General features: G+C 45.3%; 1 protein-coding gene across 1 annotated transcript in view; it reads left to right on the forward strand.

Moving 5' to 3' along the window:
• Positions 1-15,989, forward strand: part of C2H8orf82 (chromosome 2 C8orf82 homolog) — a 59,631-nt gene extending 43,642 nt beyond the window's left edge. Inside the window, exon 3 of the mRNA XM_029592213.1 lies at positions 15,091-15,989. Coding sequence (XP_029448073.1) covers positions 15,091-15,542 — 452 coding nt within the window. The 3' untranslated portion in view covers positions 15,543-15,989. The remainder of the gene's footprint in view (positions 1-15,090) is intronic.
• Positions 15,990-19,881: the final 3,892 nt, after the last annotated feature.

A 19,881-nucleotide genomic window follows, 5' to 3' on the forward strand; every position in this document is an offset into this window, starting at 1 on the left:
AGGAGATTTTAACTTTGTGATGGATCCTGAACTCGACAGGGTTCCCGAGAGGAAGGGTCAGCAAGCGAGTGAGCGGAAAGGGCCTAGATTTCTGTGCTGTCACTTATCCCTAGTGGACTTGTGGCGAGTGCTCAACCCAGGAGAGCGTGACTTTACGCATATTGCCAAAGCCCATCCCACTAAATCACGAATTGACTATTTGCTTGTCTCTGAATCACTTTTTTCTAAATTTACTAAATCCACCATTGAAACCTTGGTAATTTCGGATCACTGTCCTGTCTCTGGGGTCTTCTCCGTGGGTGGTGGGGCGGTTCAGACCCAGTGGCGGCTACCGGCGTTCCTAGCCACTGATCTGGTTTTTCAGCCTTTTTAAAAGGTAAATGGAAGGATTTTATGGCCTTCAATGCGCAACATATTGACAATCCAATCCTTTTGTGGGAGACTGCAAAATCTGTTTTAAGGGGAGATATCATTAGTTATGTTAGTTTTAAAAAAAAACAACGGGACAGAGACATTCTTTCCCTGGAGAAGCGCTTACGAGGCCTTAAACGTAGACTGCATACAACGTCAGAACCTCAGCTGACGGTTCAGTTCCGGGAGATTCAGGTTGCCCTAAATGAATTGCTGCATACTAGAGCAGCCAATATGCTTAGACACAGGCAGTATAACTTTTACAAGTATGGCAATAAGGCTGGCAAGCTGCTGGCGCGATTGCTGAAGGCGCAGGAATCTCCTAAACACATTGCTAACATACGTAATTCACAGGGGGAGATTCAAAACAAATCTAAGGACATAGCAGAAGTTTTTTCGGACTATTATCGGACACTATATTCAGCGGACCAGGTACATGAAGGGGACATAATAGAGTTTTTGCATGGGATTAATATGCCCTGCCTCAATGAGACCCAAGTCCAGCGCTTGCAGCGTGCGATTGAAGTAGATGAGGTCTTAGAGGCGATCCAACTGCTCCCGAATCAAAAAGCGCCTGGCCCAGATGGAATGAATTCCACGTTTTATAAAGGGCTGAGGGAAGAAGTGGCTCCGGTGCTACAATTGGTATATGAAAAAATAGCTGATCTGCAGGAAATGCCCCCTACTATGAGAGCAGCCACCATTGTGGTTCTTCCCAAGGCTGGCAGGGATCCTTTACTGCCTTCCTCGTACCGGCCAATTTCCCTGCTGAATTTGGATATCAAACTTTATGCTAAGATATTGGCCAATAGATTGAAAACCTTACTACCCTCGTTGATATCTTCAGATCAGGTGGGGTTCGTGATGGGGAGACGATCTACGGTGAATATCCACAAAGTGCTGGCTGCTCTGGAATTGTGTGCTAGGGGCCTGGTTGACGATCCTCTGCTGGTCACATGTGACGCAGAGAAGGCGTTTGACAGGGTGGCGTGGCCTTTTCTGCGACAGATATTGGCAAAAGTAGGGATTGTGGGCAGGATCTTTGATTATATACATGTGCTGTACTCTAATCCCACGGCGAGGATCTTGGTGAATGGGGAACTTTCTGGGGAATTCTGCCTGCAACGAGGAACAAGGCAGGGTTGCCCTTTATCCCCTCTTCTTTTTATTTTAACAGTCGAACCCCTCATCTGCAAATTGAAAGCCACACCCACGGTCACAGGCATCTCTTTAGGTCAACAGACGTATCTGACTCTATTATTTGCAGATGATATTTTACTTTTGCTGTCAAAGGCGACAACAGCCCTCCCAGCTGCGTTGGATATCTTTCATACTTATCAAGAGATGTCAGGCTTTAAATTGAACCTTGACAAGACGGAGGCTTTAGATCTGTCGGGGGCTTTAACAGCTGTCTGGAGTCAGTTCCCAGTTAAGTGGGCATCCTCTACGATTAAATATTTGGGTATAGTCATTCATCCGGATCCTCGCCAGTGGTATGCGCTGAATATTCCCCCAACAATACAGAAAATGATTACTAAGCTGAGAAGTTGGCAGTCTTTGCCCTTATCGCTCCAAGGGCGGATTGCAGTTATCAAAATGGTACTGGTACCCCAACTGTTGTATAAACTGTTGATGTTGCCTTTTCTTCTTCTTGCGAAAGATCGACGTACAATTAATCGAGCAATAAGTCGATTTCTGTGGAAGAATAAACGGGCGCGTCTTTCCATGGCCACTCTGATGGGGCCCAGGACCGCTGGTGGATATGGGCTACCAAATTTTCACTTTTATTCTTTGGCTGCTAATTGGCGTTTTTTGGGAGATTGGTTTTTTGATACTGCTGAATATACTGACCCGGTTATGATTCGCATGATGTGTCATCCCATAGATCCAGGGTTGCTGCTCCATTTATCACCTGAGGCATTTCTGCAATTACCGCTGCGCTTTACGTTGCTTCAAACTGTTAGAAAAGCGTGGGGAATTCTTCGTAAGATGTTGGGGCTATCGCCGTCTGTCTCTCCTCAATACCCAGTGCGAGAGAGCTCTTTGATAGCGCAATCTCTGCTCCCCTTGCATCATTCTTTTAAATTAAGTGCTCACTGGTTACTAGGGGACTTGTTAGACCCCTTAACAGGGGCTTGTTACACACTCGACAAATGCATAACTCTATTTGATTTTACTCCTCAACAATTTTTATTGTATGGATCAGTACGCGCGCTGGTGACAGAATTGGTGAGGGGTATGACAGGGAAAATAACTAATGTTCATTATTCTGCTTTGCTTACCTGTTTCAAATCCCGTAAGGGATCTCTTTCTTGTCTTTATTCTTTTTCCCATGTGATACAAGACTATAATATTTATCAAAAATTGCTTTCTAAATGGTCTCGGGACTGTCAAGAGGATTTGGAAGTGCGAATGCTCAAGAACTCGTATGAGTCTATCAATCTTATGACGAACAATGTGGGTCTTCGTGAACTGCAACAGAGAGTTTTTCATCGGATTGTCTACTCTCCTGCGAGGGCAGCGTGTATGGGAATTGTGGACTCTGCCGCGTGTCTCAAGTGTTCCCAACCTTTTGCATCTCTAATACACTGCTTATGGGACTGCCCTCTTATACAGGATTTTTGGACTTCTATTCGCAAGTGCTTGTCACAGCTGTTTGCAATAGATATTGTATGGTCCTGCTCTTTTTGTATTCTTAACAATGATGTGGGAGACATGAGTCTTAATGTGGACAATGTGGGTTTGGTGGCCAAGGCATGCCTTATGGCAAAGAAATGTGTGTTGGTTAAATGGCTTGCCAAGGAGCCCCCGACCCTCGAGATGTGGCTCTCTCTGATGAGGGAAATGTATCAACTGGAGTATGGGTCGATGTATAGGCATTTTTCCCCCCGGAAAAAGCGAGTTTTTGAGGAGATTTGGGGATGTTTTTACAGATCCTTATCTCCGCAAGTGAGGAAGTTGGCGCCTTTGGGGATCCCCTAGAGCTTTGTTCTTTTTTTTTTTTTTTTTTTTTTTCTCTTTCTTTTTCTTTCTTCTGGGGTCCAACTTGGGTTTGTTGGTGTTGGTCCCGACCTGCCCCACACAATATCCGGAGATTCTCTAGGGAACGGAGCTGGGGGGGGGGGGTGGGGGGGTTGGGAGGGGGGTGGGGGTAGGATGGTACATATTGAAAAAAATTCTCTGGGTGTAATCGATATGTTGCATTATTGCTCTGTTATTTGTTAAAAGTGTTGTTTGCCCAATAAATATATTTTGAAAAAAAAAAAAAAATTCTTATTTTTATTATGAAATATCCATTTATAAAAATGGATATTATTTGGATATTATTTGGATATTATGAAATATCCATTTATAAAAATGGATATTTCATAATAAAAATTCTTTTACTTAACATGGAAAAGACTGAGATTCTGATTTTGAGCAATCTTCCCGATCACTTAGCCTTCAGTAACCATGGGGTGACCCTGTATTTTGAGTTGTCTTTTAGCACTCATATCAAATCTCTTGTTAAGAGCTAATTCATCAAACTCAGTCTGCTGCTTGACCATCTCAATTTCCATACAGTTCTCCAGGCACTTGTCCTTAGCAGCTTGGACTCCTGTAACACCTTATTTGTGGGTCTCCCGAATAATGCATTACGCCTGTTCTAATTGGCACATATCTTATCTGGCTCTAAACCCTTGTGACCATGTTATACCTGGCTTCATGGAGGATGATGTACAAGCTTGCACATTTTCAAACTTTTAAGTGCAGACCATCTTAGTTGGGTGAGCTCTGTTTTAAAAGTCCGCAGGCCGCCATGATTTTTAAGATCTGCCCAAACAAAATGTACTGAAAGTCCCACCTAAGTATCGCCCCTGATAGAGCCTTTTGTGCTGCAGGTCCATTATTGTGGAACTCTCTTCCTGATGAGACTAGGACAGAGCCATGTGTCAAACTTTCAAAAAGGCTCTGAAAACATACTACTTTAATAGGTTTTGGTTTTTTTATATCCATAGATCTAGCATGCTTGGTTTTTATTTATTCTTTAAATGTTTTTTTGTAGTATGTCTGAGTTTGTAGCTGCTTATATTTTAAGTGTGTGCGTTCTTTCTTTGTAAACTGTTCTGAAATTTTATGATATTGGCGGTATATATATATATTTTAATAAACCACAACACTGGGCTTCAACTATTCATCTTTTATGGTTTTAACAGACTGGGCATAGCAGTGGCTAAACGTACATTGTCCAGCTGGCTAGTGGACTGCATCATGCTCTGCTATACAGTGATAGGCCTACAAATTACAGACTCCATTAAGGCTCATCAAATTAGAGCCATGGCTGCCTCATCTGCGGGATCTGAGACATCTGCAAAGCTGCAACATGGTCATCAGTACACACCTTTGTGTCCCATTACTGACTGGACAATCCCTCCAAGAGTGGCAGAATATTTGGAAAAGCAGTTTTGCGTAGCCTGTTCACCCAGTAGTTTACTCTCCACAGTGGGGTCTGGTTTGCTTATTCAGTAAGTGCTCCGCTGCAACCTTCTGCTTAGGACCCCCTCAAGTATCAGGGCTAATTCAGCCCTGCTTGTTGATGGAGAAAGCAAGTCTGCTTACTGTAAACAGCAGGTATTTAGCATGGCTAATTCATCCTGCCTGCCTCCCTAGAGGGTAAACTAGCTAGCTAAAATTGGTCTCAATTTGATCGAGCAACGCCCGAGTAGGAATTCCTGCCCATACTCAGAGCTAAGGTTTTACGAGCTAAAAGAGAGAGGCCTGTTTAGTGCCACTGGATGCCATCACCCATCCTGCTGTCTATGGTGAACAGTTTACGGTAAGCAAACTTGCTTTATCCATCACTGCTTAAGTCAGTAGCATTTTTTTTTGCTGTAAAAGTACGGTACTGGAATAGGGGATGCTGTGGGACAGGGGTGTGGGGTACCTCAGTGCTGGAATAGATTATGATTCAGGGCAGGAATAAGGTGTATGGTGCAGTGTTTGAATTAAACTGAATTTGTGTCAGCACGCGTGGTGATAGGAAACTGCATCCTGTCATGAAGATGTGATGGATTTTTAAGCCATAACTGAGCGTTAAGAGGTGTGTTCAGTATTCTCCGTCTCACCATATTCTGCTGAACAGAAGGTTCTGTATGCAGATTTAAACCCAGTCTCTGATTTATTAGTCACTTATAGCACTGCATTCAATTTGAAGGCCTTTTAAGATGCATAGCATGCAGTCAGCAAAGGGAACAGCTAAAAGGACTGGCATGGAGGAGAATTAATATGCCGTTTGAGCTGAAATTTGTGTATAGCCTAATTAGTGAAAGAAAAAAGGAATCAAATACCCTCATATCTCATAGCTGAGCCAGGGACTCTCCTAATATCTTTATTTTATATTCCACCTTTCACCTACTTCAAAGCGGATTATTTTCCGGTACTGCAGGTATTTTCCCTATTTCCAAAGGGCTCACAAACTAAGTTTGTAGAAAAAGGCTAGGGGAGGGTAAAGTGACTTGCCCACAGTTCCAAGGAGCAGCAGCTGCATTTGAACCTTAGTCTCCCTGGTTTGTAGCCCACTGCTCTAACCACTAGTCCGCTCCTCCACTCTTACAGCACAGCCTTTCTGAACCACATCGTTGGAATGCAGAGAGAGTCGGAGTAATACCTTGCAGCATATCCTGAGTCATGTCACTGGAAAGAGCAGGGAGTGGGACTCCCTACTATCTTACAGCACAGCCTTTCTGAACCACATCGTTGGAATGCAGAGAGAGTCGGAGTAATACCTTGCAGTATATCCTGAGTCATGTCACTGGAAGAAGCATTTTTCTGTCATGAGTAAATTGTGAAATGCAGGAAGCTTAGAAATGGATATAATGAATCTTCAATTGCTTCATGCCAGAGGTTCACAAACCTGACCTGGAGGACCCCTAGCCAGTCAGGCTTTCAGAATATCCACAATGAATATGCAAGCACTGCCTCCATAGCATGTATGTCTTATCTCCTGACTGGCTGGGAGTCGTCGAGGGCCACGGCTTCATACCATCTTACTCTAGTTTCAGGGTAGGCAGCTCCTGTCTTGGCGCGCCGCAAATAGTTCTGGTTCTCAGGATACCCACACTGAATATGCATGAAGTATATCTGCATGCACTACCTCCATTTTATGCATATACATTTCATGCATAATTACCGTGCATATTCTGGAAACCAGGACTGGAGATGCCTTCCACAGCCTGAATTGTTTTAATGAAAATTGAATTAGGCTTTTCCAGGTACATAAAGACCTCCAAATAGGTGGGAAGCCATCCTGCTAAAATCACCTCTGCATTTTGAAGCTATCGGTCTCGTATCTTAGTTTTGTAAACCGTTTAGATCTAACAAATATTTGTATAAGCGGTATATAAAAGATTTTAAATTAAATATCTGATAGTTTTCTTTTTCTATACTTGATATTTAGTCAAATTTATAAACTGTTTTTTTCAATACTTCTCAAAACAGCAAACAGTTTAAAACCATTTTTACAGAAACAACATTTAAGACTCAATGAAGATGACACAACATCAAGGTAACAGCCGAATAGAGATGTGATTCGGCCGAACCTTTCGGTTTGGCCTTCGTTATTGGCCCGCCACGGGAAATTTCATTTTCCCGCAGTTCAGGCCGATTTTTTTCGGCCACCCCAAATTTCAGGGTTAGCGCGCACTAACCCCGAAAAAAAAAAATAAAAGCCCCAAACCCACCCCATTTTTTTAAGATCGTGCCGGCCACCCCTTGCTCCTACCATGTGACAGGGGCCAACCAATGGCACCGGTAACCCCTGTCACATGGTAAGGGCAAAGTGCCACCGGTGCCGTTTTGATTACTGGCAGCCAATGGCCCGAGAGGGGGAGATCGCTCCTGGGACCCCCGCTGGACCACCAGGGACTTTCGGCAAGTCTTGGGGGGTAAGGACAGTGTAATTAAATTTGAAGGGTTGGGGTGGATTTGGGGTGGTTTTTTATTTGTTTCATTTTTTAAATGTGCCCTTTCTCCCCCCCCCCCCCCCCCCCAAAAAAAAAAGATAGGAAAACCACACGAAATTTCATGGGTTTTCATTTCGTTTTGTCAGCCCCCCCCTGAAATGCAACAAAATAGGAAATATCTTCTTTGTTCCCTATTTCATTGCAAATGAATGCACATCCCTACAACCATACATTAATACAATATAGTTGACTTGCTAGCATGATAGTCCTGATTCTCCTAACATTGGCTTCAGGGCGCCAGGCAATAAAATTTGTGATCAGCCCACATTCTCTGACTCAAGACGTCTCTGAAAACCGTATCATTAAGTTCTCCCTTAATAAGCAGGCATGAATAAGGTATAATGCATGGGTGGCTACATCTGACGGCACAGATAATCCGAGCTCAGTAAAAACTTTTATTGAGCACACGCAGGAGCTCCCTCGTGCACAGACTGCTTTATTTATTTATTTCAAATTTTTATATACCGGCATTCGAGACAGCAGTCACATCATGCTGGTTCACATAGAACAGGGGTGCATAGTAAACATAACTATAACAATGGTGCTGAAAAGGCAGTTACATATAACAGGGTGTTAAGAACTTGGCTTAGAAGAGAAAGGACAGGTTATTATTCACACGCTTTGTGAGTCCTCCCAGTCTGTCTTCACCTGAGCTACTGCATGCATGTATTTCCGTCAGTCTCAAAATGTTTCTAGTTTTTTGGGACCTAGCGCCCTTATCTGCCTCCTTGCTTTCTGTTTTTCTGCCACTGGTTTGGTGGTACCTCAAACAGAACTCTTAAGTAATTAAAAATAAAAAAACGAAGAAACCAGTGGCCAAGAAGCCTGTACATCGGTGGGCACCGGCTGTCAATCATGCTGCATCTGCCGGCACTGCCTGGACCACGCATCCTCCAAATGCTACGGCTGTGGTTGGATAACATAGCAGTAGCCTGCCTGGAAAATGGAGGCCCTAAGGAAGGCACCAGCGTGCAAAAGCCCAAAGCCATCGTGAAGGCCAAGCAGCGGAGCCATTCCTCATTAAGAAGTAAAGCGTTGCTTGCCTCTCTGTGCAAGAACTCAAGGTAGAAAGCTCCCTCTTCTTGGTTCCCGCAAGCATGGGAAATTTCCCCCATCCCCTGTGGCGCCAGCCTCTGGATCCACCTCAAATCAGGGGTTGAGTGCTGTCGAATCCTGTGGTACTGGGGGAGGCGCTGCCAAGGAGCGTGCCTAGACAATGTGGTGAACTTCTTCAGGGCCATTTCCCTCGCAGCCGAAGAAAAGATCAGCACCATTGGCACAGGACTCCACTGGGAAACTGTCCCCCCCGATGCCGAGGCAGGAAATAGTCCCATCGGCTCATATTCCTTTTGTCATTCAGGCCGTGGAAGATCTCCATTTATTTTCCCTGGACCCAGAGCTGACCAAGGTGCCATCTATGTCAATGGCACAGAGCTTTCATTCTTGGACATTGTGCTGTGGAAGGCATGAGGTGCCAGTCATTGGGAATTGTTGATGCAGCCAGCACAGAGCATCTCGGGAGAAGTGTTGTGGCACCAGGTTTCTCTTCAGCTTTACTGGTAACCTTGCCTGAGGGTGAGCCAGTCTGGGCTTCTGAAGAGGGTGTCTGCCTCCAGCTCTGGCACAGTGTAAAGCCACATTATGAGAGCTAACGAAGAATGTCTTTGCTTCCTTACGCCCTAAAGACTGAAGAGGGAGATAGAGGAAATATTCCCACGTAGTGGGGCTGCTCTAATTTCCATGCCAGTGCGTATTTAGTCCTCACAACAAGATCACAAATTCTCCTCCTCCAGGGGAGTCCCTTTTCGAATCAGAAGGGGAAAAAATGGAGAGAGGAGATCCAAGATGGCGTCGTAAGGAGAGGACGCGCTGAAGGAGCTCCGCACTCTTGTTAAATAATTTTCTGTTCCTCGAAAAGAATGCCTCACACGAAGGGGAAGGTGAGGCAGGTTCCCACACCCACCGCCTTACCGGGTCCCCTTCAGCCGACGATCGAGGGTTTCTTCGGCGCAGCAATAACTTCAACCCCAGAGAGAGGGTCCGTGGAGGCGCCGGGTATAGGGCAAACCCAGACGCCATTGGACACATCAACATCACTGAGTCCTGGGGCGCCCCTATCCACGGTGAGTCCCTCGAGTAGACCTGGACCGTGCGATCCGAAGGGCCGGCAGAGGAACAGGCGGATGTGGCTAGAGGAACAGGCGGATGTGGCTGCGATTGGGCCTGAAACCGTTGGGGCAGCAGTGCTAACGGACGCTCGAGGAGAGCAGAATAAACAATTAAGATCCGCCATGCAGGTCGGGGCGGTTGAGAGCACGGCTGCAAGAACCACCGGAGGGGGAGAGGAACCGGCAGAGGAAATGCTTAGGATTTCGGAGGTCTGCCGGAGGCAGGAGAGGTAAGCCTTGAACCCAGCTTTAAATTATCAAGGCCACAAGTAATAACCTTAGACATTGTATGGAATGCCCTGGTTGCGCTGGAAAAGGCAATCTCGACTTTAACGATGGCAGTAACAAACTTACAACAAAAAGATAGTGAGTTAAAACCTGTTCTGGATTCTCATGAGAAGAAACTTAAAGAAGTTGAAGATAATGTAATTAAAATTCAAGAAGCTCAAGCAAAGTTAATACAAAGTGAAGCAATTACAATGAGAAAGTTGGAAGATCTAGAAAACTCGCAAAGATACTTAAACCTTAGGTTACTTAACTTTCCTTTTATAAAATATACATCATTGAGAGATATATTCAAAAAATACTTGATGGAAGTTATTTTATTTCCAACAGAGGCTATACCACCTGTTTCAAGTATTTATTTTGTTAAGAAAACAACTGAACCATCTCAACAGGAACAAAATCCCCCTATTAATATAGGGGATGACTTGACGGCAATTCTTGAATCCTCTACAATGGAGCAGTTGGAATATCGTGGAACTGTAATGTGTACTTTTGGTTTTTCTGGAGATCGAGATTCAGTTTTAAAGTGCTTTCTTCGTAATAGAGAAAAGTTGTTTTTTGATGAAAAAATTAGAATATATCCGGATATTGCAAGAAGTACACAGTTACGTAGAAAACAGATGTTACAGATGTGCCAGGAAGCAAGACAACTGGGGGCCAAAATAACAATTAGATATCCTTGCAAATGTCTGATGTATATTAATAATAACAGATATGTGTATTACGATCCTTCACAATTGCGTTCCTGTAGAGTATGGAGGCAAGGAACACACTTGAGGCAGCTTTCATGGCAGGCAGGAAGAGAAGGGAAGGGGTGAGCCCTCACGAGGCTCTTCCTTTTATTGTACATTCATACAAAGGCAGATGATGTGTCATTACATGATTGGCTACTTTCCCATAGCAACAGACGAGTCCCTACACTATTGGCTTTGGCTCAGGGGGTGTGCACGGATCATTTCATTGGCTGCTGAAATCTATACCTCCTGACTTTGTCCTGCCTCTGACTAGGGAACACCCAGCCCCTCCCCCAGGAATTCAGGGCTAAGCACAAGCCAGAGAAATACATGATGTCAGGAATCCTTTCCTAGGCAGAGACTTAAGCACAAGTGATGCTTTTATTCAGGCAAGGCCAGGGAGAAGGGAAGATAGTGTTTAAACCCTGATGAAATGGCTTGCTGGCAAGCGCATATTTCCCACACGTTCCTATATTGATAATTTTGAAGCTGAGAGAGCTGAATCCTAGAGTAGGGCAGTAATGATTATGCAAACTCTCCTTTTGATTTCTTATAATTTAAATGATGGAAATAATGCTCTTGTATATTGTCTTGGATCTCCCCCTTACATTCCTTAACATTTTCATAGTAATGATTGCAGGAGTTTATTGTGAAATCCTTTTGGTATATTGTGTAAAGTAATGTATCTTCCTGGAAGTAGGATGGATATAAGTTTATTGTATTGTGGAAATATCCTGAAACTCTTGTTTAATTATTGAAAAATTTAATAAACATTTAAAATTAAAAAAAAAAGAAGGGGAAAAAGTGGGTTCTGTTTATTGCAGATGTTTCCCCACTGGCCCAGCAAGCTTGTCTACCTTGGTCGCTGCCTTCATCTGGATTGTGGCTTAGTGCAGTAGTTCCAACCTCTTTTTTTTGTTTCATGGTATACCTGGCACAGGAGTCACTTTGTTGTGGCACACCACCCACTTCTTCATCACTTTCTCTTCTCTTATTTTTCCTCTTCCCCCCTACCCCTTCCCTCTTTCCCCAGTATCATAATCATGCCTGTCCCCTGGCATCATCTTCTTCCCTTCCCAATTCCCCACCTTCCTGGTATCATCAGCATCCCTTCCCTCTCCCACCATCTCTTTCTCAAATTATTACCTTCCCTCTCCCCCTTCTCACCCCTGGCATCATAATCACCAACTTCCCTTTCCTTCTCCCCAACTCCCTGGTATCATCACCTTCCCTCTTCCTCCACCACCATCATCATCATTATCACTTTCCCTCTCCTTCCACTACTCTCCTGCACTCCCTGGCATCATCACCTGCTCTCTCCACCTCCACCTCTTCCTCCTTATCCTTGTCATCGCCATCATCACCTCCCCTCTCCCCATCCCCTGGCATCATTGCTTTCTCTTCCCTCCTCTCCACTCCCCATGCTAATCACTTTCTGTTCTCTTTCCCTTCAACCCTGGCATCGCTTGCTGCTGCATCATCATCTTCCCTCTCTCTCTCCATTCCTTTCCCCCACTGACAACATCAATCTTCTGTTTCCCTCATTTCCTGGCAGCACCTTGGCTCTCCCTCCACCTTTCCTCCCCACCCCTTTGAATCACCATCTTCCCTGTGCCCCATCTCCTGGCATCATCACCTTCCCCCAAACACTGGCACATTCATCTGTCCAATTCATCCAATCCATCATCCCAAATACAGGCATCTGCCACATTCATCCAATCATCTGTCCAATTCATCCAATCCATCACCCCAAATACAGGCATCTGCCACATTCATCCAAATCATCTGTCCAGTTCATCCCATCCATCACCCCAAATACAGGCATCTGCCACATTCATCCAAATCTGTCCAATCCATCACCCTAAATACAGGCATCTGCCACATTCATCCAAATCATCTGTCCAATTCATCCAATCCATCACCCCAAATACAGGCATCTGCCACATTCATGAGGAATGTGGCAGATGCCTGTATTTGGGGTGATCCAACTGAAGCATGCTAAGCACGCTCCTGATCACTCTCTCACCTCCTGGGAAGGACCCAAAGGTTCTGGATGAGTTTGAGGAAAAGGCCTTGTAAGGTTCCTTGCTAAGGGCTGGCATTGCGGCTCTCCAGCTCAACATGGTACAGTGCATTTGTCTGAATTGTCCGACCCAGAACAAGTGGACTTCCATTGTACGGAAAGACTAGGAGGAATGTGAGAAGCTCTCTTTATCTTTCTATATTTGAAGCTTTTGGTACTGCAGCCAGGAAGCTTGCTGCTTCTGTAAGGAGCCCAAAGGCTCATGTGCTTAAGGGTGAGTGGCCTCTTGCGGATGTTCCCTGCACAGTTTGTCAGTGGCTCTGGTTAAGGAGCTAGGGTTTCGATGTCAAGAAGTGTAGAGACGTGTTCCTGGGGTACAATTATCCAAAAGAGCTGTATGTGGTGGTGGGGGGAAGACTGACGTGATGGACCGAGAGGGACCTTGGGGTGATTGATTGTGCCTGGCGATCTGAAGACAGACAATCTGTCACCGGGATCCAGCTGCCTCCCAGAAGTCTGGAAATAGGCAATACCCAACAAATCAGAGGTAAGTGTCCTAGATACACTACCCCTGTCCTACCTGACAACCTAAAATTGACATTCAGTGTCATCCCCTAACAATAAAACCAGCAATCTGGGAGTCCTCCTGGAAACCAGACTACACTTGGATTCACAAATATCCACAGTTGCTAAAAATGCCATCTAATGCTTCAGGCAACTTAGAGATAAAATCATACGTGGAGAAAAGCCAGCTTGCCATCCTGATTTATGTATTTGTCCTTTCCTGATTGGACTACTGCAATACATTGTATATCCATCACCTACAAGTAGTGCAGAACACAGCCACCAGATGCTATCTGGATGCAACTATAGAACCACATTATCCCAATCCTCCGGGACCTCCATTCCCTACCAGGCCCAATTTAAAGCCCTATGCATTGCCTTCAAATGGCAAAAAAATACTAGCCCCTACCTATCTGAAAGAGTGCCTGTCCCCCCTACACGTCCTCTGAGATCTGAAACGAGGGCTCTCCTAGGACCCCATGCCCCTAAAGACGGGCTGACCCACACCTACTCCCTGTTTCTCCCAAGAGAGGGCAGACTTGCCACCAATACGTTAACCTTCTGACGCAATGCTAAAAACGTAGCCTTGTTATGAAGCCTACTCTTCTGATCCCCATAGTATTAGGGTCTATGCTGTTGTCATCAGCATTCACTCTGCTTTGCTGCATGTGTGTGTATGTATGTATATGTATGTATATATATATATATATTTTGGCTAACATACTACGTAATTGCCAACTTGACTTGTATCATTTGTACTACTGTATTACTACTTTTACCTCTCTTGGTCATGTACCCTTGCCCCATTCCCAATCTGACACTATTTTTTTCTCTTCTGTCAGACGGATGTAACCACTCGATAACCCTGTACCTTGCTCTGAGAACGAGTAATAAAGCCTTGTAATAAATAAATGGTGTTTGTTATTGGTTTGTAATTTTCATTGTAGCTGTACATTGCTTTTGGGTGTTCGTCTAATTAGGACCGGGGAAGCAGTTTATAAAGTTTGTAAACAAGTAATTCTACGATGATTAGCCCCCATTTTGTAGATGACACTGACAGTAGCCGTTGCATCTAAATTCCAATACATTATTTGACAGCCAAATGCTTCCTGGTAGCTCCTGCTAAATCTGCAGGCCTTTCCATGGAGATGCCTGCTGCCCTGACTGAGCCAGCCTAGTGCTCTTTCAGGAAAGGGTGCAGAGCAGTCCTTTTGTCTTTACAATGCAAGCACGGTTTTGGCTTGTAGCACAGGACGATATTTAGGGTCCAAACCTGAAATGTTTTAAAAGCCCAGCCTGGCAGCCAGTACAAGTTCTTCCAGGATGGGAGAAACCCCTTTGTCCAGTGAGTGGGCGGGCAGCTGAAATCTGAACCGTTTGCAGCCTCTTTAAACATCTTTGGTAGGCCCAGGCATAAACTGTTAGAGAAGTCTAATCTGGCAAGGATTACAGCAGAAACGGTCATTAAAAAGTGCTTTGGGACAAATCGCTGAAACTGCTGCAGATGGAGAAAACCAGTTCTAAGGAGTAGCTGTTCAAATGACAGATGAAAGTCAATAATGACTCCCAGGCTGCAAACTGAAGCCTTAATTGCAAAGAAGACTCCATCAAGTCCCAAAACCAATATTTGACAAGTCTTCCTTTTTGAGGAGTCCGGGTTTGGTGCTATAGCTGTATTATGATTTTCACATTTAAAGCCTGGGGAGAAATCTAGCACGATGGGGAAAAGGGTGAGAGTCCTACTCCAGCTGGAGCAGGGCTGGATCTGGAGAGTCGCTCCATCACGTGGTTTCACTCTATTAATAATTTTCACTTTCTTTCTTTTTTTTTTAACAGTTTAAGAACTATTTATCATGTAATTAGAAGGAATGTAACACTTTCTCTCTCTCATATTTTGTTTGCAGATAAGCAGTTCCTGGTTTTTCTCTTTAAGCAAATAAAAAGGAACCAAACTGGTCGCTACGAGGACGAGTTCCCTTATGTTTCGCCCTGCGGCAGGGAGAGGAACTTTATCCGCTGTGATGACCGCCCTATCGTCTTCACCCATCTCCTGCGAGACCCCAGCTCCGACGGTGAGCTGCTGTCCTATTGCGGGGGCGCGGAGAAGCTGGCGGTGAAGTTCGAGCCAGAGAAGTTGGTGATGTTCCGAGAGAATGGAAGAGTTTACCATCCGGCCCCGGAGAGAGCCGGGGGTGTGGGGCTGGTGAAATCTGCACTGGCTTTCGAGCTGAGCCCCTGCTTTGAATATGCTGTGGACCCAGACAGCGGCTCCCCAACACACTTCAAATGGAACGCGAAACGCTACAGCCTTACCAACGAGCTAGAGCGGCTTATCAAAGCGGAGAGAGACTCCTGAACCCTGAAGGTGGAGCAGAGGAAAACGAAACTGCCAGTCTCGTGCACGAACGCGGAATTTCACGTTTATTCCGGAGAGCCCCGATCAGGAAGTGTTTCAGATTGAACAAAAAGAGGGCTGGATCCACAGTTGCTGGCCTTGAGGAAAAAAAAAGCATGTGCCTTTAATAAAGCAGCTGCATCTATGAGCTCTGGAGGAAAATCTACAGTCGTGATCCATGTAATGTGTCTGTGATTTCCTCCATCATAGCAGTGTAGATTAGTCACTGCCCTTTGTTACGTCTTACCGTCTGGACTCCTAGTACTTCACTGTTTGACCACACATACCAGATGTTCTAAATGTACAATAGACCCCAAACTGTATTTATTAATCTGTGCTTTTCTGCGTATTTGCATCATGGTTAATGACCGCCATACAAATGAACAATAAAATATATAAAGCAAAAAAGAAAAAGGCCTGTGGCTTGAACTTAGGAGAAGTAATAAACACGAGCAAGCAATAGGGAAGAAAATGACAAAATATATTTGTTTCCTTATCTTTATGAACTGCATCTCTGAGTTTTGGGCAAGGTGCTTTACAAGTGAAATATATTTAAAAAAAAAAATATATATATATTTTTAAAACAATGCAATCAGATTGCCACAGTAACACAATTACATGCAGAAATAGTTTTTGTATTTAAACAAATACATTCAAAAGTAAGATATAACCTCCCTAAAAAGAAGGTAACCATAGGAGCAGTCACAATCAAAATGCAACCCTCTCCCTTAAATAACCGTGTGGGCCGTTTGAGACGCTGGCAGGCTTCAACATGGACAACCTTTTAATCAGACAATCAATACAAAGTTTAATATCTTTTTTAATGGTGCGTTTTCCAAACCAGGAAAGTGCTGCACAAGGCATGTGGTTTAACCCTCCCAATCTGGCCATCACCTGTGACTAATCGAGAAGAAGACAGAAGTTCCAAACAGGAGAGAATAAATAAATAAATAAATAACCTTCGGGTTCTCCAATGTCGTAGCCCCTTGTGGGCCTTTGTCTATGGGGGAAAATGCTTAGTAAATGAGGCCCGTAGTAAGTCCCCTGGGGATAGAGAAATACCCTAGCGTCCCTGAATGTAATTTGAAAAAGCAGACTATAAATCAAACAAGGTCAGCAACACTGTCTCCTTCTGTCAGTCCCAGATTCAGTGTAGCCTTCCCTCCACTGGGCCCTTCCTGCTGGTCCACATCCAGCAGGTCAGAAAATGCTTCCTTCTCTGGTGTCAGAGGTCTCTATAGTATTCCTGTGCCTTCTCTGTCTCTGCTGCAGAGATGATCACATTCCAGTCCCAGTTCCCATTACACCGAGACTTTGGGATTGCATCCCACAGCCGTCTGCCTCTGCCACGGTGGCCTCCAGGTCAGCCGTTTTGTGAACGCGACTTTAAGTATTTGCACGTTTGACTCTCCAGGATGTTTTACCTCTCCTCTCGATTTGGTTTCCTTTGCTGCCTTTCTCTTTTTCCATTAACCATTTCATTCACCAGCTCTCTTGTACTTCTGATTTCTGTCTCTCTGATTGTATTGCATGGTTAATTTGGAGAGTTTATCCCTTCGGCAAGGAGACGGACTGACCTGAAAGCAAAAACTGGGCCAAATCTTTATATTTTCCTAAACGGCAGCAGAATCAAAGTGTCTGTTCTACCTCAACTGGAACAGACCCACAAAAAAATTCAAGTTATGGACTTAGAATAAGAGCTTGAATAAACAAAAACGGTGTGGTCCACTTGCTGGCTGCTGAATCAGAGTGCATCCGAGCACATAAAGCCTCCCAGATGTTGGTTTCGCATTCTGCGTTTGATAGTACAAATAAAATATTCCCCATGTGTTAGGAAGCGCAGGGAATTTAGTTTGTGTTTCCAGCATTCTTCGTAGTACCCATGACTGGCACGAGTTATAGCCGATTGAGACCTCTTAGCTTTAACCGTTCTCATGTGAACCAGAACTCAATCGGTTGGGTCATAAGAACATAAGAAATTGCCATGCGGGGTCAGCCCAAGGGTCCATCAAGCCCAGCATCCTGTTTCCAACAGAGGCCAAACCAGGCCACAAGAACCTGGCAAGTACCCTGTGTGCCGAACCAGTTAGTGAGTCTTTCATGGGCTGAACTGGAACCAGACTAGAACAACTTGTCGCAGCTGAAACCGAAGCAAAAAAATAATGAATGCCTGGGGACGTCTGGTCCCTGTATCTGTTATGTTTTGGCAGTGTTCTGTATACAGCTTGGGTGACGAAGAATTCTTCTGCAGTAACTTTTTTTTTTTGTGAAAAACATAGAGTTCCCTACTGAGTTGCATTAAATGTCTTAACAGCTGAGGCGTGGGGAATGGCTTGGATCAGGCCCAGAGAAGCCAGAAGCTGGCAGGAGCTTTCAGTTGCTTTGGTAGCAGGGCAGCCCCTTATGTGGAAGCATCTTCTGTGTCTCTGCCTGGCACATCACTTACTGTCTTTACAACGCCCATCTTGGACCAGCCAGGATTGATTGCGGTGTCTTTTTTACTGCTCGGCTTGTCTGGGGCCTCATTACAGTTCAAGAAAAGCAATACTGAATGAATGTTACAAAGGAGCTACTTAAGTGGATACCCCGTCGTGGTTTTAGTGTTCTAGAGCATCTTGAAAATGTGGGGTGACTGCTAATGTGCATGGGAGGGTGAAAGCGTGGCACGAGTTGGGGGCTCCTGCATGGAGTTGCTTAAATCCATCTGGAATCCTAGAATGGAGAGAGTTTGGATTTAAGCTCTGAGACCAGCTCCTTTCTTTTCTCCTTGTGTGTATATTTGGTGTATGATTGTTTCTCACAGGACAAGCAGGATGGTAGTCCTCACAAATGGGTGACATCGAGGATGGAGCCCTGTACGGAAAACTTTTCTGTCAAAGTTTCAACAAGCTTTGACTGACACTGGCACACTGGGTGCACTGAGCATGCCCAGCCTGCAATTATCCCTGTGAGCCACAGGTGTCTCCCTCAGTCTTCTTTTTTCCGCTCTGCAGTCAGCATAGCGGTTGGAGCTCTGTGAGGATTTTTTAACTAATTACCTCATGGAAACACTTAACTTTTCACTTCAAAAAACACTTTTCCCTGCACAGGTCTCCCTCCGCGTACGTTTTTACGACGCTCGGTGAGTACTAATTCTTATTTTTCGGTCGGTTCCTGTCACTATCTTAAGGCTGTTAACTGACTGAAGCCTTCCCTTCCCCCATTTTTCAGTTAGCTTTAAACAGCTTGCGAGTATCTCTGTGACACTCTGCTTGCTTATGCTAGTGGGGTAGGGATTTTTTCCTTAACTTAGGACCTCTGTAGCTTCAAGTCCTTCGTTCCCTGGTACCCTCACGCAGTCGATACCCTATCGCTACACCCGGGACCCGCCTAAACCGCCCTGGGCTTTTATATGTCATCAGCGCCCCTCCCCCCACGGTGCCCTGATGCCTTTATCCATGTTTTTTGCTTTTTAGTGCTACCAGGCTTTTTCCTCCTACGCACTGTTTTTTTCCTTGGGCTTCCTCGGTGCCGTCCCTACCCGGATGCATGCCATTGACGCACACGCTGTTAGTCACTGCCATGCATACTCGGGTCGCCGCCACCGCTGCCCGAGACACTTTTTAACGATCCCAGGGTCACTTCATCGATGCCACCCCCCCCTTTTGGGGATGCCATCGATGCCCCATCCTCCCCACCGATGTCCAGCCCTTTCCATCGGGGGCATCGGTGCCACATCGATTCGTCGGTGGGCATCGATGCCGGATGGTCCCCATCGGTGGACATCGGTGCCGGATGGTCCCCATCGATGGACATCGGTGCCGGATGGCTTGTCCGTCGATGGCATTGGTGCCGGATGGCCGTCCGTCGATGGCATCGGTGCCGGGTCCTTTTGCATCGATGGACACCGATGCCCAGGTGTTTCATCCATGGGCATCTATGTTAGAATGCATCCATCGAGGGCAGTCGATGCCAGGCTGCTCCCATCGGTGAAATTCGATGCCCAGGTGGATCCCATCGGTGGATATCCATGCCGGCTCGATTCCGTGGATGGGCGTTGATGCCAATGCCAGCCTTATGGCTGGCATCGATGCCCATGCCGATTCCAGGACTGGCGTTGATGCCGGGATGGAATTCATCGACTGGGAGATCCATGCCATCGATTCCATACGTGTCCATATCGATGCCACCGACACACGTGTCTGGGGCACCGATGCCATGTACACTTGGAAATCTGAGTCTGTCCAAATCGATACCGTCAACGTCTGTGGCCCTATAGTTGATGCCCGTGGCCATGCCACAAACGGCATAAATGCCCGCC

This window comes from Rhinatrema bivittatum, chromosome 2 (genome assembly GCF_901001135.1).
Source record: "Rhinatrema bivittatum chromosome 2, aRhiBiv1.1, whole genome shotgun sequence".
In the NCBI taxonomy this organism is placed as follows: Eukaryota; Metazoa; Chordata; class Amphibia; order Gymnophiona; family Rhinatrematidae; genus Rhinatrema; species Rhinatrema bivittatum.